The sequence below is a fragment of the Columba livia genome, chromosome Z, assembly GCF_036013475.1.
Source record: "Columba livia isolate bColLiv1 breed racing homer chromosome Z, bColLiv1.pat.W.v2, whole genome shotgun sequence".
In the NCBI taxonomy this organism is placed as follows: Eukaryota; Metazoa; Chordata; class Aves; order Columbiformes; family Columbidae; genus Columba; species Columba livia.
The window spans coordinates 29,866,430-29,888,757 of record NC_088642.1 but is presented as its reverse complement, the minus strand read 5'-3'; the positions used below and the strand labels follow the sequence as shown (position 1 = coordinate 29,888,757).

Genomic DNA, 22,328 nt, shown 5'->3' with positions numbered 1-22,328 from the left:
AACTTCCTCCAGACCTCTCAGTTTATGACATAGCTTTGTGAACCAAAAAGCCAGTAATGATACAAAAAAAATGGTGCTATCTAGGACAGCATATATGATCTTAGGAGTCATGGAAGAGATACTTCAATTATAAAACCCTTATAATAAGTACCTTGTTAAAAAATAACAAAGCATTACCAAAGTCAGTTTAATAGCGACAACAGAAGCTCATTTCTATTTTCAACACAACTTTTATTCAGTGTTCAGTAGGCTCTTCCATACAAGTTGGAAGGCTACTTTTGTATTTTTTTTTGAAAGTGAAACTTGATGTACAAAATCTTTTTTCGGCTTATTTAGAAGCCTTGCAAAAATTCTTGTAGCTGTGCAACTACTTCTGTATCCACGGTTTCCATAAGTGCCTGAAAACCTTGCTCTCCCAGTAATTCCTGCTGTGCCTTTAGCTTCTCATAGATGAACTGCTGCAATGACACAGTGTGTACAGGGTCCTTCAGTGCAAGCTGTGGAAAACATAAGAAAAAATTACATAATAATACACTTTAAAATACTCTGTGATTTACTCATCTTTTATAACCTCAGCGCAAGACAGAAATCTTCTGCTTTCCGTTGTTCTTATTTGAGAAACAAGAAGAAATACTCCTGTAAAGCAAAAACCAAATTATTATCAAAAGCAAAATATCAGTTTAAAATTATTTGAAAAGCTCTCAAATCATGGATCCAGTCTGCTGTAGCATATCTGTAAGATAAAACAGTTTCAAAGCTGCTTTGTTAATTACTGCTGAATGAGTTTCCCGTAACTACTAAAAACCACATCAGATGTTACTATGATAAGCACTTTAGAGATGGTATGAACAACAGTCAGTTATATTTTAATAGTGTAGAAATAAAACACTAAAAAAGTTGAATTAGTTTAGATTATATGACAAACAACAGCTAAAATAAACTGTCCATATGCATAAAGAATAGACACACTTCTATATTAGTAGCTATACAATCTCATCAGTCCAGCTGGATTATGCAATCTTCTTTTGGGCACGGAGCAACAGCATATTTGTTGCTATTTTCCACATTTTAACTATCTCTTAATGAAAGCAAAAAGAGGTAAATGAAGGGGCTACATTGACAGAGGACCTATTCTTAATTTTAGTATCAGAAGACAGATGTGGGCAGGCTAAGGACATGGATAGTTCTGCAGAACTTGCCCATCAGCCCAGCAGGCTGCACGAAAGGGGATGGGAAGTGAAGATACATGGAGCTTGCAGCATCATAAAGAAATATGATGTTGAAATAAAGAGGAAATTACTGCAAATCCATTGTTCTTAGTATCAAAACTAAACAGCACTACTATTTATGCTGGAAGGTCAGGAAACAAAATATAATTCTGGATCTCAAAGCCTACTAAAATAGAAGATTTCTGAGCTCATAATACCTTGCTATCCTGCTATTTCGATATAAATGAGGCATATTAAACTTGCATATGGAGTGAAAGACACTATACCTTAAGATTATTTACTTATTTATTAAAGGATATTATACCTAAAGCAGGAGGAAATACTGATTGAAACAGACACATATATATGACAGAGTAAAGCATCCAAAAACATTGTAATTACCACAAAAGAGAAGTTAGTCTTATTTCTCATTAACAACTCCAGAGAAAACACAGGCTGCTTTTTAGCTTCTTCTATTAGTTATTGCAAGTCCTTTTTTCTCACCATGGTCACCTCACCTTTCATATTGTAAATCTCTTAATTGTTCATTCAGCATTCTTAATATTGGCTTCTTAGCCTTCGATCCTTCATAATTTCCTACTGTCCAGCTGTTTTACATTTCAAAAGTAAGATGTGATCCTTTCATCACTTATTCCTAACATTACACTCTTTTGAAAATGGGAGTAATTGCAAAAATACCTCAGTATTCTGCAGTAATTCTTCTGAGTAAATGTAATCTGGTCTCTAGAATATAAACAGAGTTTTCAAATTGCAATTTCAAATTTCTAAACCATAGTCACTCTAATCACGGTCTGCCAAGGTTAGGAATACCCTTTTGTAACAGCTTTGGCACAATCTACAGGGTAAAAAAGACTGTCCTGCCAAGTGAAGATTCTACCAGTTTCTGAGCAATTCTCATTTGTTAACCAACAACTGTCATTTGGGACATATAACACATTTCTAAGTAGTTAGTTCCTGTAAGTTCATAGCTGTAAACCAGGGGTGTCAAACTCGGGTATAAATGTAGCTACAATCCTAAAATTAAATTTGGCCCTTTGAAGGCAACTGTGAGGTTGAAGTGGCACCTGGTGAAAATGCATATGAGACCCCTGCTGTAAATAGCTATGTTTAAAAGTACCACAGGGAATTCTGCACAGAAAAACAGGTATTAAAATTACCATAGACAAGTGCTCTCAAGCTTGTGATCCCAATACAGCAGCAACCAGATGAATGGCATGCATTACAAAGTCACCTTTGAAAGAACCACCAAAAAGCCATTCTTTAACAAACTTATAGCCTGCAAAACAATTAATCTAGACATTTAGTTAAAAATATGACTTATGTGACCCCACCATAAACCCTTGTTAAAGTACTCAGAACTAGAATTGGAACTCAGAACAATTAGCCTTGAAATATCAACTTCATTTACTTTCTTTTTCTACTTTACCAAGACAAATTTATCTAAACAGCAACTTCATATTACATATTATTCTTTTGATACCTGCTCCCCTCCCACAAATAAAAGCTGACTTAAATGGTAAATAAAGCTCTCATTTCTCATATGTCAGTATTTACTAATAGCCTCAAGTCTAAATTTCTTCCCAATTTTAAGAAGCTATTAGAATGCAAGTACATGTGTAATGCTGTTCTAGCACCCCAATGATTGTTTTCAAACTCTGAAAAGAAGTGCTGTATTGTTTTGAAAAGAAAAAGTTTGAATCCTTGCTTATTTGCAAAGCTTGCTGGAACTCAAAGTCTGAGCAATCTCTAGCATCTATTACAACAATAATTACAGAGACACTCTCTAGCACCTCTCATACATGTTAACCCTCTAGCACCTGCCTCATGGCAGGTGACAATGGGTTTCCAAATAATCTTCTGAATCAGCTCTGCAATTCTACTGAAAAGTAATTAACAGTGAAAAAAAACTAACAAAAGTGAAGATGACAAAACTTAATATGTTACAGAACTCAAATTTAGTATTTTTTTAATAGAGCTGCCAGATTTGCACAAAACTAGGAGCTAAAGGAAAAGGCTATCGAATGCAATGCAACTTTGGTACAGAATTATTTTGATTTCAGAAGTATTATAATTCCATACTTTCTTTCTTGTAAAACTTCAGTGAAACTGATCAGCTTCACACGTAGTCTTCCCATTAGACAGGAAACTAGAACACCTCTGCTGCATATCTACCAATGTGGCAGTACACTCCCCCCGCACCTCCCCCCCCCCCCCCCCCCCCCCGCCTCCTCCCCCGCTGAGAACTGATGTGGCAGTTGCATGTGTGCACAGCCCCCCCTTCCTTCAATGGGGCAGCTAATGGCTCTTATTGTGAGACCCAGGCCAGAGTCGTTAGGAGAGAGGAGAGGACGCACCAGCCACAGCAGGGGGGTGCAGAGGTGCACGTAGCCACAGTATGGGGGTGCCAAGAAGCCACGAAGCTTCTAGACTGCCCACAGCGAGACCTGACCAGACCACAAAATGGGACTTCCTGCTGACGACCATTTGTGGTCTTCTTAGAGCTGCGGGTCTATGCCAGAAGCCTTCCCTTAGGCAGGATCGCTGCCTAAATTAACCTTCTGGGATTGGGACAGCCTCGCCGCCTCATTTGGGTGAGCGGTAACTTACTAGATATATCTTTGTATTTTCCTTGCTGGACCAGCAAGTGTATTCCATGCTTAAATATAAGCACGTGTAGTTTCCTTGCTTATACTGCAAGCATACTTTCCTTGCCAGACTCAGGCAAGCGTGTATCCTTAATACAATCCCTCATTAGACACGTGAGTGTATTTTCCTGGAGTCAGGGATGACTCTGTGTCCTGGTTTTGTTAAAAACAAGTTTCTCTTTCAGTGAATTTGCCTGTCAGCTAAAGCCTTCATATTAACTGCATTTTTCCTGGAGAACCAGACACATGTTTTGGTAAACCTAGCAATGGAATGCAAACTTACTGATAAGCACGGATGAACATCTCGCGAGAGGGGCGACGAGAAACAAGTGACCAAGAAACTGACCAACTGTGTATAACATTCCATTCACGTGAATACTTCATATAAAAGTGCGAGATCACGAGGATCTCGTCCCTTTTCCCTTCTGCTTATGGCCAACATTAGGAGAGGACCTTGCTAGTCGTCCCAGCGAACTGAGGCCTAATGAGAGACTGAATCCAGCTCCGGTTGGCTGCAGAGTCCAATCCAGGACTTTGGTTGCCGGCTCTGCAGTTGCTGAGACTTTCAAGATTGGTTTTGTATATTTTGTATTATTTTCTCTATTCTTATTAGTAGCATTAGTAAAACATTGTTAATTTTTCCAACTCTCTTCTCTCTGTCCTTCTTTCCCTCCTCATCACCTGTGGGAAGGGGGGAGAGGGAGGGGCAAAAAGGGGGAGGTGGGGGGAGGAGAGAGGGGGTTAACAATACATCTGCCAGGGTTTTATTGTCACCCCGCAGTCTTAACCCTCGACAGATAATTGGCGCCCAATGTGGGGCAAAGAGAAAGGGGTAAATTTGACAATTTTTGGCTTTTCTACTGCTCTGACGTACCTTTCAGTTTTCTTGGCACGCTGCCAACTCATAGAGCTGTGATACTCGCGCATCCGTTTGCTTTGGATATTATTTAGTTGTATTAAGGCAAAGTGAATTACACTGATTTAAAGATGTTATGGCATAAGTTGTATCAGTTATTTTCTACATTGTGCTCACTGATTCCATATCTGTGTTGGGCCTTCTTTTTAAATCGAAGTATTCGTTATATAACAAAAAGGAACTGGAAAATGGTCATGATGATATTGTGTGGTTTGTCACTGGTTTATTTCATTATACTGCAGCCGCTAATGAATTTCTACTCGCTTCTGCTTTACCTTGAAAAGCCTCCAGGAGAGATTAAAGAGCAGTACGGCTCTGTGTTTGCTAATTGGTTGAGCGAATCTTTAGAAAGGCTGAGTAACAATACTTTCGTTTTTTCGCTAGGACAGTTCGCAAATGGTTTAGAGAAATTTGAATATCCTTGGAGTTTTGATAGAACTGTGATGGTGTTATCTGGTTATCTGGTGAATGTGTGTCAGTTTATGCTTCTGTTAAGAGAAATGGCGTTCAACAGGAGGTTTGCGTCTCTTTGTTGTCCTGAGATTTGCAGTGCGTCTTTGGAAGCTTTAGCAAAAAGCACTCCAAGCTGCTCGAGAAAGAGCAAAACAGCAAAAGCTGCCGCTGCAGCCACTGCCCCCCCAATGGCGGCTTCCAAGGCTGAAGCTACAGCTCCTCCGCAGAGTTCCTCTGCCAAGGTCGCTGCAGATAACATTACTTCTCCAGCCTCAAAGGCTAACAAGGCAGCCCCCCCTTCTTCACACACTGGGCACTGTTGCTGCTGTAACCACAGTAATCACTGTGACAGTCATTCCGACTCTGGAAATGAATCAAATGATGGTGAACCCATATCAGCATCAGTTGCTGGTTGTAAGAAAGTCACTAGAAAGACTACCCGTGCAGCAGATGATGGCACAGGGCCAACATCAACTCAAGGGGCATCACCAGGACAGGGAGGAGATGAAGTGACCACCACTCGGTCCTTTTCTCCAGGTGAGCTGAGAGATCTGTGAAAAGACTTTAGTCATTGTGAAGGCGAGAATATTTTAACCTGGCTGCTCCGATGCTGGGACAATGGGGCAGAAACAATTGAATTGGAAGGTGGTGAAGCCAGGCAGCTGGGATCTCTGTCAAGAGATTCCACCATTGATAGGGCAGTTTCAAGAGAGTCTAATGCCACTACCCTCTGGACCCGACTCCTGGCAGCTATGAAAGTAAGATTTACCTACAAGGAAGACTGTATATCCAAGTTAGGAAAATGGAATACTATGGAGAGAGGTATTCAGTTTCTGAGAGAATTGGCTGTGCGAGAGATCATCTGTTTTGGACCAGACAACCAAGAGGGGACAGACCCAGATAGAATCAATTGTACACGACCTCTGTGGTGCAGATTTGTACAAAGTACACCCCCTGCATATGCTAAGTCATTGGCAGGAATGGTCTGGTCAGCTGGAGGTGTACAAGAGATTACTGAAGTGATTGAGCAGCTCCGGAACTTTGAGGACAGCCTTGCTGGTTCTCTACGGGCTTGTGTCTCTGCTCTAGAGAAACTGTGTGAAAAAGCGGATGACCGGTTTGAAAAGATATTGCAAGAAATCAAAGAACTCAGAGAAGACACATACCATTCACGACCTGCACAAACCTATGTTTCAGCTATTAGGAAAAGGCGTTTCCAATCTCGAGAGAGAGGACAGAGGCAGCCCACAAAAAGAGGTTCACTGTGGTTCTTCCTACATGAGCAGGGAGAAAACATGAATAAGTGGCATGGAAGACCTACCTCAGAACTTCAAGAACGAGTATGTGAGATAAAAGGAAAAACTCCTAGGAAGGTGGCTGCTCCAGTTTATAAAAGGAGCAGAAGAGATTCTGATGCTCTCGAAGGAACCTCTAATTCACACCCAGAGACTGTGCAAAACAGAAATTAGAGGTGCCCTGCCTCCAACCAGATGGAGGAAAGGGATAACAGAGTATATTGGACTGTACAAATACGATGGCCTGGTACAACACACCCCCAGCAGTACAAAGCTTTAGTGGACACTGGTGCTCAGTGCACGATATTTCCTTCTAATTATAAAGGAACGCAATCCATCAATATTGTTGGAGTGACTGGGGAATCCCAGGAACTGACTGTTGTAGAGGCTGAAATGAGCCTAACTGGAAAAAACTGGCAAAAGCATCCCATTGTGACTGGTCCAGATGCTCCGTGCATCCTTGGCATAGACTACCTCAGGAGAGGGTATTTTAAGGACCCAAAAGGGTATAGGTGGGCATTTGGTATAGCAGCTGTGGACACTGAGAAAATTGAACAGCTGTCTGATTTGCCTGGTCTTTCAGATGACCCTTCTGTTGTAGGACTGCAGGTGCCAATTGCTACCACGACGGTGCATCGCCGGCAATATCGCACCAACCAAGACTCTTTGATTCCTACCCAGAAGTTGATCTGTCAATTGGAAAGCCAGGGTGTGATCAGTAAGACTCGCTCACCTTTTAACAGCCCAATCTGGCCAGTGCGTAAGTCTAGTGACAAGTGGAGACTAACTGTAGACTATCGTGGCCTGAATGAAGTTACGCCACCACTGAGTGCAGCTGTGCCTGACATGCTAGAACTGCAATTTGAACTGGAGTCAAAGACAGCTAAGTGGTATGCTACAATTGACATTGCTAATGCATTTTTCTCTATTCCTGTAGCAGCAGAGTGCAGGCCACAGTTTGCTTTCACCTGGAGAGGCATCCAGTACACGTGGAATCGCTTGCCCCAGGGGTGGAAACACAGTCCTACCATCTGCCATGGACTGATCCAGACCACGCTGGAGCAAGGTAAAGCTCCAGAACACTTGCAGTATATTGATGACATCATCGTATGGGGCGACACAGCGAAAGAAGTCTTTGAGAAAGGTGAGAGAATAATTCAGATTCTTTTGGATGCTGGTTTTGCCATAAAACGAAGCAAGGTCAAGGGACCTGCACGAGAGATACAGTTTTTAGGAATAAAATGGCAAGATGGCCGTTGTCAGATCCCAATGGATGTGATCAACAAAATTGCAGCAATGTCTCCACCTACTAATAAAAAGGAGACACAGACTTTCTTGGGCGTTGTAGGTTTTTGGAGAATGCATATTCCTGACTACAGCCAGATTGTGAGCCCTCTCTATCAAATGACTCGTAAAAAGAACCAAATTGAGTGGGGCCCTGAACAACGACAAGCCTTTGAACAAATTAAGCGTGAGATAACTCATGCAGTGGCCCTTGGACCAGTGCGAACAGGACTAGATGTTAAAAATGTGCTCTATACCGCAGCCGGAGATAATGGACTTACCTGGAGCCTCTGGCAGAAAGCACCAGGAGAAACCCGAGGTCGACCCTTAGGTTTTTGGAGTCAAGGATACAAAGGATCTGAGGCCAACTATACTCCAACTGAAAAAGAGATACTAGCAGCATACGAAGGAGTTCGAGCTGCTTCAGAAGTGATCGGTACTGAAGCACAGCTCCTCCTGGCACCTCGACTGCCGGTGCTGAGCTGGATGTTCAAAGGGACGGTTCCCTCTCCACATCATGCAACCGAAGTTACGTGGAGTAAACGGATTGCATTGATCACACAACGAGCTCGAATTGGAAGTCCCAACCGTCCAGGAACCTTAGGGGTGATTACAGACTGGCCAGAAAGCAAAGACTTTGGGATGTCTCCAGATGAGGAGGAAGTAAAATGTCCTGAAGAAGCACCACTGTATAATAGACTTTCAGAGACTGAGAAGCAGTATGCACTGTTCACAGACGGATCCTGTCATCTTGTAGGAAAACATCGAAGGTGGAAAGCTGCTGTGTGGAGTCCCACACGACAAGTTACAGAAGCCACTGAAGGACAAGGTGAATCTAGTCAATTTGCAGAAGTGAAAGCCATTCAGCTGGCTTTGGACATTGCTGAACGAGAGAAGTGGCCAACACTTTATCTCTATACTGACTCATGGATGGTAGCAAATGCCTTGTGGGGGTGGCTACAGCAATGGAAGAAAAGCAACTGGCAGCGCAGAGGTAAACCCATTTGGGCTGCCACACTGTGGCAAGACATTGCTGCTCGGCTAGAGAGCCTGCCTGTGAAAGTTCGGCATGTAGATTCTCATGTGCCTAAAAGTCGAGCCACCGAGGAACATCTAAACAACCAACAAGCAGATCAAGCTGCTAAGATTAAAGTAGCTGAGGTGGACTTGGACTGGCAACATAAAGGTGAACTTTTCCTAGCTCGGTGGGCCCATGATGCTTCAGGGCATCAAGGCAGAGATGCGACATATATATGGGCTCGCGATCGAGGGGTGGATTTAACTATGGACACTATTTCACAGGTTATTCATGAATGTGAGACTTGCGCTGAAATCAAACAAGCGAAACGGTTAAAGCCTGTAATGGTATGGGGGGCGATGGTTAAGGTATAAGTATGGAGAAGCTTGGCAGATTGATTATATTACACTTCCACAAACACGTCAAGGTAAGCATTATGTACTTACAATGGTGGAATCAACCACTGGATGGTTGGAAACATATGCCGTACCTCATGCTACAGCCCGAAATACTATCTTGGGCCTTGAAAAACAAGTCCTTTGGCGACATGGTACACCAGAAAGAATTGAATCAGACAATGGTACTCATTTCAAAAACAGTCTTATAGACAATTGGGCCAAAGAACATGGTATTGAGTGGGTATATCATATTCCATATCATGCACCAGCCTCTGGGAAAATTGAAAGGTACAAGTATCTAGTGGAGTGTCTCAGGGGTCAGTACTGGGGCCAATATTATTCAATATATTCATTAACGATTTAGACAAGGGAATAGAGTGTACTATCAGCAAGTTTGCTGATGACACTAAGCTGGGAGGAGTGGCTGACACGCCAGAAGGCTGTGCTGCCATCCAGCGAGACCTGGACAGGCTGGAGAGTTGGGCGGGGAATAACCTAATGAAATTTAACAAGGGAAAGTGTAGAGTCCTGCATCTGGGCAGGAACAACCCCAGGTTCCAGTATAGGTTGGGAAATTACATATTAGAGAGCAGTGTAGGGGAAAGGGACCTGGGGGTCCTGGTGGACAGCAGGATGACCATGAGCCAGCACTGTGCCCCTGTGGCCAGGAAGGCCAATGGCATCCTGGGGTGTATTAGAAGGGGGGTGGCTAGTAGATTGAGAGAGGTCCTCCTTCCCCTCTACTCCGCCCTGGTGAGACCACATCTGGAATATTGTGTCCAGTTCTGGGCCCCTCAGTTCCAGAAGGACAGGGAACTGCTGGAGAGGGTCCAGCGTAGGGCAACGAAGATGATTAAGGGAGTGGAGCACCTCCCTTATGAAGAAAGGCTGAGGGAGCTGGGTCTCTTTAGTTTGGAGAAGAGGAGACTAAGGGGGGACCTCATTAATGTTTATAAATATATAAAGGGTGATTGCCATGAGGATGGAGCCAGGCTCTTCTCGGTGGCAAACAATGATAGGACAAGGGGTAATGGGATCAAGCTGGAATACAAGAGGTTCCGCTTGAATTTGAGAAAAAACTTCTTCTCAGTAAGGGTGACAGAGCACTGGAACAGGCTGCCCAGGGAGGCTGTGGAGTCTCCTTCTCTGGAGACATTAAAAACCCGCCTGGACGCATTCCTGTGCAACCTCACTTAGGTGTTCCTGCTCCAGCAGGGGGATTGGACTAGATGACCCTTTGAGGTCCCTTCCAATCCCAAACATACTGTGATACTGTGATGGTTTGCTAAAAACTACACTAAAGGCACTTGGTGGTGGAACCTTTAAAAACTGGGATTCACATTTAGCAAAAGCCACTTGGCTGGTCAACACCAGGGGATCAACCAATCGAGCCAGGCCTGCCCAATCAGAAATTCTGCGGGCTGTAGAAGGAGATAAAGTCCCTGTAGTACACATGAAAAACATGTTAGGAAAGGCAGTCTGGGTTACTCCTGCCTCAGGCAAAGGCAAGCCCATTCGTGGGATTGTTTTTGCCCAGGGACCTGGCAGCACCTGGTGGGTGATGCTTAAGGATGGAGAAGTTCGGTGTGTACCTCAAGGGGATTTGAGTTTAGGTGAAAATATGCAATACTGAACTGCATGATGTGAACTGTCATGCTAACAGTATTTAATAAGTGTCTTTCAGATCAAGACAGTGATGATGAAACCAGAGCTAGCTTCTTCGAGTGGCGCCTGACAACTTCTTTGAAGTTGATGTTTTTAACCCACAAACAGTGGTCATGAGATGCACTTGTACCATTTTTCCTGCCCTGGGAGACTATCGTGACAAAATGAACTTAATGAACTTTTTAAAGGATGGTCCACTGATTAATTACTCCTGTGTATATATGTACATATGTATATATATATAGTAGTAGTGATTAATTAGATTGCATTGATAGATTGTATTGATAAGGTTTAAGCATTCGGTTAATGGCATATTATAAGGGGTGGAATGTCCTGGTTTTGTTAAAAACAAGTTTCTCTTTCAGTGAATTTGCCTGTCAGCTAAAGCCTTCATATTAACTGCATTTTTCCTGGAGAACCAGACACATGTTTTGGTAAACCTAGCAATGGAATGCAAACTTACTGATAAGCACAGATGAACATCTCGCGAGAGGGGCGACGAGAAACAAGTGACCAAGAAACTGACCAACTGTGTATAACATTCCATTCACGTGAATACTTCATATAAAAGTGCGAGATCACGAGGATCTCGTCCCTTTTCCCTTCTGCTTATGGCCGACATTAGGAGAGGACCTTGCTAGTCGTCCCAGCGAACTGAGGCCTAGTGACAGACTGAATCCAGCTCCGGTTGGCTGCAGAGTCCAATCCAGGACTTTGGGTGCCGGCTCTGCAGTTGCTGAGACTTTCAAGATTGGTTTTGTATATTTTGTATTATTTTCTCTATTCTTATTAGTAGCATTAGTAAAACATTGTTAATTTTTCCAACTCTCTTCTCTCTGTCCTTCTTTCCCTCCTCATCACCTGTGGGAAGGGGGGAGAGGGAGGGGCAAAAAGGGGGAAGTGGGGGGGGGAGAGAGGGGGTTAACAATACATCTGCCAGGGTTTTATTGTCACCCCGCAATCTTAACCCTCGACACTCTGGCATTGTTTATTGTGAGTGTGTGTATGCAAGCTGTGGATCTCCATTATTCTTATTTTGCTGTACCCCAAATAATCTCCTCAAGTTGATATCTGAACCTGTATTTTATGTTACTGTAGCGCCAACTGATTGTACAAACCCCGTTTCTAATTGGTTTCACGGACTTTCCCGGACAGAATAAAAGCCTGTTTTGGACCTGGTTGTCCGCCTAAAACTAATTTTGGGGTCCCTCCATGACAACCAACATATGTTCTATCAGGACAAGTGAGGAATGGTAAAAAAACTCTGTTTAGTTTATTGCAACAAGCAGAATCTCATCCCTCACAGTTCAAATCAGCAGCACTGTAATCCAGTAGGGACTGTTGCAGCGTGATTAATGTTTGCTGCTAGAAGTAGCATCTAGTATCTGTAAGCCAAATGGAACTTAAGAGTCTTCAGACTTAATTAAGGAGCTAAAACACTAATTTGTTTTCATTTCTGTAAAAAATATTTCAAGTAAATTAAAGCATTTCCTGCAACAATAATAAATTTGCTTTCGTTTCACTCTACATTTTTGGAATTTATATTCAGAACTAAAAAAAAAAACCAACATTAAATGGCTTGGTATAATTAGTTTGATGACAATATTAGACAATTAGCTGCAGTCTTAGCTGAATAAGCAAGCACAATCATAAGTATGGAAGAACAGTAAGCAGTGTTCTTTATTCACTGTATTTTCATTATGGAAAAATTATAATAGTAACTCTTTGTCATAATTTAAACCGAGCTAGCAATACAACCACGACATCTGCTCACTCACCCTTTCCCTCTCCCTCCCCCCAATAATGGAGAGAATCAAAAGGGAAGGAAGAAACTTGGATTGAGATAAACATAGTTTAATAAAACAACAAAATACTAATACACTAATAATAAATATATATATATATAATCGAAATAAAAGATACTCAAGGCAATTTCAAACAAACTCCATCCACACCGAGCAGCCAGTCCCAGAAATCAGTGCCTGGTCCCAACAGCTGATCCCAAAGAGAAAAGAAAGAGGAAAAAGACAGAAAAGCTCAGAGGCCTCTGCAAAACAGCAAAAGGCCAAACTAAACATCCCGAACCAAACTCCCGCAGCTGCGTCCCAGAACAAGCAAGAGTGAGAATGCCCAAAAGAGAGAGAGACCAGAAGCTCCCAACTCTTATTAAATATGAAGCATGATGCCAATGGGATGGAATACTGTTATTGATCAGCCTAGATGCCAGTCAAGCTCTGCCCCATCCTTTTCCCCCTTCCTTAATGCCTCACACCTGTGGGCAGAGCACTCGGAATGCCCTTGGCTCTCAGACCAGAGCAATTAAAAACATTAACTCTGTGCTGGGGTGTTATCTGCTTGTTCTCAAACTAAGTCCAAATAATGAGCATGCTAGCTGTGAAAAAGAAAGGTTTCTAACTACACAAAGAAAATTAACTCATTTTCAGTCAAACCAGCACACTGGTATAAGATAAAACACGTACAATATTTTCAGTATTCTATTTGCTTTTTGGAGGAAAAATCATCCTTTTGAAAACTGAGTCTCCAGCGTGCGAAGCACAATATCAGGCCAGTATGAAACACAACTGTATCAATATTAATGCTGGCTGCATTGTCTCTAAATACCGGGTCAGGGACTATAGTTTTGCATATAAGTATGTATGCTGAGTTCTTAGGTGTGTGGCTAGAGTATTCTTTAATTGAACTGTTCCTGATTCTGAGAAGAGCAAAACACACCTATTTTCCAGCAAGAAAAAAAACCACACACACACAAACAAAACAAAACCAGCCAACAAAACACAAAAAAACAGTCAAAAAAAACTTCAACCAACCAACCAATAAAAACCCAATACCCAACCAATCAACCAACTAACCAGAAAACCTAGAAAATTCAAAGAGCTTCTTATTCAAAACAGCTACAGACAGGAAAGAAAAGGTCAGCAGGGAAATACACTTTACTGAAATGTGCTTCACACTGCTCAGTTAAAACCTGATTTGACTAGCTTTTGAATCTGGTTACTTTACAAACTGATCTTGAAAATATGAGAGTCTACCTCGTGGCTGGACTGAAGAAATTGATCTTCCACCTAGGTAGTTGTAAACAGCAATTTGAAGCAGAAAAGCTTGTATCAAAGCATTTACGAAAAAAAACCCAAAACATTTCCTATCCATTCAAAATCTACTTGTCAGCATCAATGGCAATCTGCAGAATTATCAGTTGCCTGAATCAATATTTATGAGGTGGATCTCTTTTCTCAACATCTTACGACAACACTACTGTCCAAAATCACACTTTTTTCAATAACCAATTATATATTATTCTGTACTAAACAGTGAACTAATCACTACAAGCGATAACACAAGCCAATGGAATGGCATTAGAATGCAAAAACAGTGATGCCAGAACAGTTCTTCCATTATGACTGTATTCATCAAAACTGTACCAGTGCCTTGTATCATTTAGGAGGGAAGAATTATACAGGTCATTAACCAACGTGCCCTGCTTTTCTGATATCTTTGCAGTGAAGGTAGTCCATAGCAAATCTAACGAGTGTAAATTCCTAAATACATATCCAAACTACTGAAGGCAACCTGTAACTGGAAAAATAGGAGAATTTCTGAAAGAAAGGTATTAAAACTTTAGTGAGCCAAAGAGAAATAAAATCTGAGTATAACCAAAGCAAACTAAGAACATGAAAGCACTAAATTTAAATTCACTTTATGTTTTTCAGATCTGATTAACAAACCAAACATACCTCTCTCCCTACAGATACATGGGCATATTGATCCCTATTGATGAAGATACATATCTATGTGTCTGTATACATATATATGTCAAAAGATTAACCAAAACCACTAAGGATAGATATTTTAATTGTGCAAACACATAGACTTTAATTTAAGCCCGCAAGCTAAAAGAAAATCTAACCAAATTTAAGAGCCTAGAGATGCTTTTAAGAGTAACTGAATTATAGAACTATCTAGTATATTTTTAAATCTGAAATTGAGAGACACTAGGAATTTCTCTTAAGGCATTACTAACACTAGAAGAATATGCAAGAGTTTTTGTGTAATTTTCTTTTTTTTTCTTTTTTCTTTTCTTTTTTTTTTTTTTTAAGAAAGGAACCATATATTGATTCATATTTAAAAGAAAATTCTAACAAACCAAAAGCATCCAGTGCCTTTAAAAAAAAATCCAAATTCAAACAAACCATCAAAAGCCATTCAAACTCTTTTCCACCCGTACAAAAAGGAATAAAGACATTGAGGTGCTAGAGCGACTTCAGAGAAGGGCACTGAAGCTGGTGAGGGGTCTGGAGCACAAGTCTGATGAGGAGCAGCTGAGGGAACTGGGGCTGTTCAGTTTGGAGAAAAGGAGGCTGAGGGGAGACCTTATCCCTGTCAACAACTACCTGAAAGGAGGTTGTAGCATGGAGGGTGTTGGTCTCTTATCCGAAAGTAGCAAGCGATAGGATAAGAGGAAGTGGCCTCAAGTTGCGACAGGGGAGGTTTAGATGGCATATTAGGAAAAATTTCCACATGGAAAGAGTCATCAAGTATTTGAAGAGGCTGCCCAGGGAAGTGGTTGAGTCACCATCCCTGGAGGGGTTTAAAAGACACGTAGACGTGGCACTTAGGGACATGGTCTAGTTGTGGACTTGGTGGTGTTAGGTTTACAGCTCGACTCGATCTTAAAGGTCTTTTCCAACATAATTCTATGATTCTATGTAGGTCAGTTGAAGCAGATGTGCAACAGGGCTACACCTGTCTGCTCAATCACCCAGTCCCATGTTTAGCAATTACTCAATGCCAGGCAGTTCAAACTCTATTTTATTTGACAATATTTGTACACCGCAGTTTTCTGTGTGTGGAACCAGTTCTTTGAACTCTTGCAATGAAAGTTAAATTATGAAACATTCACAGACTAGTTTGGACAGCAGCACAATTGCATGGTACCTAATCCAGATATGTTCATCTAAATAAATGTTCCTTCTTAAGACCTCTTGACATTAGAACACGGTTCCATGCAAGCATCAGGATCAATAGATGTTCAGGTAAAACACACAATCCAATATAACAAAGATTCCTTTAAATATGAGAAATTTGGCCTGTCATGGCATTTCAGTAAGCTTTAACTCCCTGCATTTTTCAATAAAACCTTTTTTATAATGTCTTAATTTTATAATGTCCAGATTTTGTGAACAGATGATGTCTGTTTTGGCAACACTTTCCCAAACTTGAAAGAAAAGCAGAAGCATAAATGTTGTGGCTGCGAACTTGTCATCAAACCATTTTCCTTTTTGATTCAATTGATGAATTTTTCAAGAACAACAGATGAGCCAAATCCAAAGGCAAAGACTTTAATTTTACACAAGGTAATCACAAAATCAGCTTTTCAATTGAGTAACAGATCTAAAACTTACCATTTTTTTCCTTTTGTCTTGTTCTGTGGGAGGTTCCTCATCCTCTGTAGCTTTGGGCTCTTCAAAATGAGACATCAGCATGCAGCTAAGAATGGCAATAAGAATAGTTTTACCATATACTACCATTAAAAATTATTTTAAAGGACTTTCAAAAACACTGGACAGAGACAAGGGAGTTTGATGAAAGTCAGGCAATCTGTGAGCAAGTTATTTTTTTCTGAGAACAATGAATTTAAAGAAGGCTGAATGCATGTTCTGTGTCACCTACACTCACGTAACAATCTCAGTTATCCTCTGTATTTTAGCTCAAGTTCTGCCTTAGAAATGCATTTCTGAATACAAAAAACAGACTACGTGGGTTTAAACAATAAATACAGAAAAACCTATGGTTTCAAACTAGAACTTCCCAGGCTTTCCAAGGAAGTGGTATACAAGCATTCTTTATCCTATTAACGTGAAAATCAAAGTGGCAGACATGCATGCAAAACTAGCTGTGATTTCTCATTGCATTCATGTTTTCCTGCGAGATCTTTAACAAGAGGACCTGAAAACTAATTTGGTCACTGCTGTTGGTTCTAGACTCTAAAATATGCAAGACACTGAACAATAATGTTTCAGGTGGTCAGAAATGAGTTAGCTTCTGCAGAGTTTTTTCTAGGCAGGTAAAGCAAAGCCTTTAAATTTCTTATTTTTTGTTTTGCTGCACCCTCAACTGGTACACACAAGGAACAGCCATATTATTTTTAAAGTAAATATAAAACCAGAAAATATGAAATAAACAGCTTAAATGCTAGTGGTTTTTCTGTCTCTTACAACAGTTTGAATGGACTTTATAAAAACACGGGGGAAAGCTATCCTACAGGAGACAAGCTTTCCATTCACTTTACATTCTATGCATTGGAAGAATACATAAATATTCCATTACTTTATCAATTTTTTCTCAGGGAATCTCGTTTAAAAATAAAAAGGATTTAAAAATCATTTGGGTGACAACAACTTGCAACTGCATATTAGGTATGTTTCATGGCAGGAAGGACACTTAATCCACACAAAGCGCAAAGACAGATGCATAATATTGCTCATTTTCAGCCCTGTACTACTGTGCGTTTTAATCACTGCATTCCATTAGCAGGTGAAATGTTCATGCAGCTAACTTGAATAACTTGTTTTAAAGTTACGAAAATGAAAAAAGTTGTGATTTTGTGTAAAAATACTCAGACTTACTCTGTTTAAATATATTCAGTATTCTATTGACACATGTTTAGAGCTCTATGAAAGACCCGCTGAACAGCATGGCAGAAGGGTCAAATGCTAACAGAGAAGCCCTTTCCTGCAAAGGGATTAGTTATTTCAAAATAGTACAGCAAACCTACTGTCTCCTCACCACATAAATGGTGTGATTTCTTGCAACTCAGCTCCCCTTTCCAGAAAATCTGAGGTCTTTAAAGCTTTCTTGTAATTATTACTACAATACAAGACATAAAAACTAGGAAACCTGGCTGAGTGTACTCTGTGTTGTAAGCCAGGGCACTGTGTAAACATTTTCATAACCTGATCAAAATCTGATCTGAAACCAGAAGAGACCTTTATCTTTGCATTTGTATTTGGAAAGGCTCTTCCAAAATCCCCTTGCTCTAACTACAGCAGCTTCTTCAGTTTTCTAGTTTAAATATATCAATGGTCAGCTGACACTTAAGCCAACAGTGTAATTTAATTTGTAGTTTTCCCTGTGTATGTTTACCTTCTCTTCATCTGTCAGTGGCTGCAGTTCTATATTACATCAACCTTGATTTTTCTATGCTAAACAAGCATGTTGTTTAGTCTCTGCTCTACAGTAATCAGATATTATGATAATCAGAGGAGTAACCAATTTTTTTTTCTGAATATGTTCAGGCTTAAATCATTCTTCTTCAATGTGGAAACCCAGAATAGTGCACACAACTTCAGATGAGTGCTCTCACTTTATTTACATTCAGATGACGTTGAAACATGTAACACAAAATGTCAGAATCTTTCAAACAGCCCATTCAGTATCTGTCCACAGAAATATGTCCTTGGTTCTGTTTGCCTATATTTTATGAAGCAAAAGCAATGTCCAGAGCTTGGAAAAGTGAAGTGACAAGCTCTACAAGTCTTCAGGCTTAAAATATGAAATTATCTAGGACAAAGTTTTATTTATTTCTCTGTGAGAACTCTTTTGGTAAAGCCACATATTTAGAAATAGAAAGGACTCCGTAATGTTGTCTCCAGTAGTAAATAGAACACAATGCCAAAGCCTGTTCTCAGACTTGGGAGTTACATCTTCTATACTGAGAGTTTGGACAAAAAAAAGTACTTTCGCAAGCAATTCTTGGGCATAGCTCAGGCTCAGCATGAGTGTGGACCATTCTCAGTGCACACTTGTGTTTGTACCACCTGTTCTAAGTGGAGGAAAACTTAATAGATTGCATGCAGGCTGTTCTGTGCCAGCTGGCTTCAGTGCCAGCAAACATCCCCTGAAGCAATTAATTAATTAGTTCAGATACAGTCTGTTCCATCACCAGTAATTATCTGAAAGTTAGAAAATGTTTGATTCTTAGCATCCAGGAAATACTGTTATTAGAACATACTGTCTGTAGGGACATGTTGCTTAGCATCTGTTTTTAAAGTCTTGCAAATCTCCATCATTCTAAAACTATGTAATCATTACAAAGAAAAAACAACATTAAGATCTCTGTCCTGAAAAATCCTTACTAGCCAGGTTTGTGGTGTGTGGTTTTTTTGTTTGCTTCTTGTTGTTGTTTTTGATTGGTCGGGTTTTTTTGTGGGTGGTTTTTGTTTGTTTTTGGTGGTGTTGTTTGGGGTTGCTTTGTTTGTTTTTTTACCACAGCTTTGATGGAATACCACGAGTAACTTGGGAGGCAGCAGGAAAGGAATGAGCGTGGTGCTGGGTGCCCGTGCAGTCTGAGCACCCTGACACCACCTTCCTGCCACAAATGAACCCTTGCTGCCAGCACTGGAAACTGTCATTTGAGGTATGCTTGTAGCAGCAGGTGTGTTAACTGGAACAAGTGGAGGGGAAGAATTGCCCTAGGTTTTCAGGTATTGTACACTAGGTCTATTCAATGAGGCTCAGGCATTTAGAAGATCTAGATTAAACTCCAGATGCCACACTCAAAGAAACTCTCAACTACGACCCTATCAACATACAAGCTTGTCCAACTGTAATTTTAGATAGTGAGCAAAAAGCAAACCTAAGCATTCGAACATTTTAAGGCATAATTTGGTAGAGAAGTTAATAAACAACATAGAAGCATACTGACTGTAATTTGAAGTCCTCTCTCCCCCATTACAATCATTTTTCTTAAGATCAAAAATTTCCTGTCTTACTAAAACATTCATTCTTGTGAAAACACAACTCTTATGAGCACATCTTAACTGTCTACAGATTTTTCCAATTAAAACACTACATATACAACAGTACTACAACTGTTGAATCCACAAAAATTAATTAGATTTTCCACTTACTCTTTGTATGTTCCTGTTTCAGGATCTTCAGCCATAACATCATGCAGCCCTTCCACTGAAATGTTGATGATACCACAAAATTTATCTTGGATAACACTGGAAAAGAACAAAATTTATCTTGGACAACACGGCAAAGAACAGGAAAGTGACTTAGCTAAAGGAACTAAACAGGAAATTTGCTCAGTAACTGTAGAGCACATTTACTAAGCAGTATTTTCATTGCTTACTGCTTAGCTGAGCATGCTATTAAGCAGCTAATTCAAATTCTTTTTTTTTCTTTTCATTAAAGGCTTCAAAAATATGCAAGAAACATCATTCTTAAATAGAGTAAAACCTCATGTGCCACTGTTGAAAACCTAGACATAATTGTAAATGGAATAAAAGAAAAAATACATTAGCACAGGACTCCAGAACTGAGTGGGGAGGGCAGGCTCTGGATAGCAAGAAGGTCAGAATACTGGCTTCTATTTCTAACATATACATACATTTTCTCCCACCATTATTCAATGCAAAAATCTACGCACAAACACTTCAGCAAAGGGTAGCTTGTAAAGATGGTACACTCTGTTTCCTCCATCCAGCCTTACCAGCATTCCTTCACCCTCCTAGGCAGCTGAGTGACTCCCCATGGTGGGTGAAAACCATCTGCACCCAGTTCTGCAGGAATGGTGCAGTAGGATGTCTCTGCTGAAACACAGGCATCTCCTGCCATATGAAAAACTAGGCTATTTCAGACAACTGCAAACAGCTGATTGGTATCACTCAGGACTTTGAAGAGACAAGCACCTTTTGCCAGCACAAGACAAAGGCCAGACTAGATAGCCCCACAACACCTGAAATGACACCAAACACTAAATTTAGACACTTGCTCCTTCCTTGAGAACTGATGTGCCTGTAGGGTGAGGACACAGAAACATGATGGATAAAGTAGGTGCCACCTTGCTAATGGAAAGCAGCTGTGACTGCTGTTTCTGCTGAATTTCTAGCTACTGTGACTGTAGCATCAGAGATGTGCTATTGTGGGACTTCCGTGCATCGACTCCTACTCTGTGAACCACAAGTGAAAAGATGTTCATCTCGGGAAGACTGCAAAAGTTCCAGCTACAGGCAGCAAAGAAACAGAAATGGCCTAACTGGTGATGGTAAACTACAACTCTTGTCCTGGGACTGTCATTGACAGGAGCATTTTATTACTCCCTGTCTGGAATTTCAGGATTAATCTTCCCCAAAAGAGGCTGCTGCTGTCTAGTGGCTTAAGCAGACACATCCCATATTTGGTTAAAGGTACTGAACACTAAGCTCCTGTAGTTTGATCCTTTATGTTTGATCACAGATTAATATATTTCTTAATATTATTTCATTTCCTTATTTCGGATGCAAACTAAAAAACTGGATAAACTGTAGCTCCTTCAACATTAGTTGTTGCATTTGAAAATCTTCTTGTCAGACATAAACCAAAGTTTTACGTATATGACAAAAAGACTTTACATAGCAATGGATGCTTCAGAAGAAAAGCATATCAGGTTAGAATACTAAGCATATAAATATTTCTTCTAAATTTGTTAAGATTATGATTCAGCTCATGATAATTTTGTTTCCAAAGTATTATTTTTGTTCCCTTTTCTGTTCAGCTACTGTTGAATGGCAGAATCTGAACTGCATTTTGAAAAATGAAACTCCTAAATTCCACAAAATAAAAATTGACACAATTTTCAGTCTGGCTTATTCTAATTATCATTGTCACACATATGCTTTGAAAGAGACTTTCTCCCTTGCCAAGAAGCTTGCCCATCTCATTCAGAACAGCAAATTATTACACGCTGCGAGGCTGAATCTCTGCGGGGTGCTGCAGACAGCGAGCAAACAGCCCAGCGAGCACACAGCACGGCTGGGAATGCACATGCTGGCTGCTTGGCAGCCTGCAGAACGAGCCCTCGGAGACAGGGCTTCTTCACTTGTCAGTGGTTTCCACCTAGCACACCTCCCATGAAAGCTCTTCCACCTCATACTTTTTTTTGAAACACATCTCTAGGAAAATGACATTAGCATGGTTAATATTTTCCAACATGAGAAAGGAAACAGCTGTCCTCAGATTCATGTCAACAGAGCACAAGGGGCATTCAACCAAGAGCAGATGCAAACACTTCGCACCTTGGAGAAATAAATTGTGCCCATACGTCTGCACTATTTAATTAATAGTATAGGTTGCTGCCTATTACGTGGTAGTTTTATTTCTTCCTTCCAAGCTGCATGAACAATCCCTAACTATCACAGAAATTCTATATTGGGAGGGGAGTGAAAAAAGTGTTTGACCCAATGAAGGCTTAGCCTCTTCATCAGCTGCAGGGCTAATTATGGTCAACCTATTCAGTGAGGTTACTTTAACACGTAAATAAATACTGTAGGCATAGTGCTCATTCAATTTATGAGATTTTTCCAAGCTTGCAGATTGACAGGAGGAGCACACAGGGAGGCCCATTTCAGTAACCTGTGTTTCC

At 40.6% G+C, this 22,328-nt stretch overlaps 1 protein-coding gene across 1 annotated transcript in view; it reads right to left on the bottom strand.

Annotated features, from left to right (window-relative positions):
* Positions 1-210: 210 nt before the first annotated feature.
* IPO11 (importin 11) overlaps positions 211-22,328 on the bottom strand; it is a 96,750-nt gene continuing 74,632 nt past the window's right edge. Inside the window, exons 30-32 of the mRNA XM_065045266.1 lie at positions 19,831-19,926; positions 16,324-16,408; positions 211-497 (exon numbers count right to left, since the gene is read on the bottom strand). Coding sequence (XP_064901338.1) covers positions 333-497; positions 16,324-16,408; positions 19,831-19,926 — 346 coding nt within the window. The 3' untranslated portion in view covers positions 211-332. The remainder of the gene's footprint in view (positions 498-16,323; positions 16,409-19,830; positions 19,927-22,328) is intronic.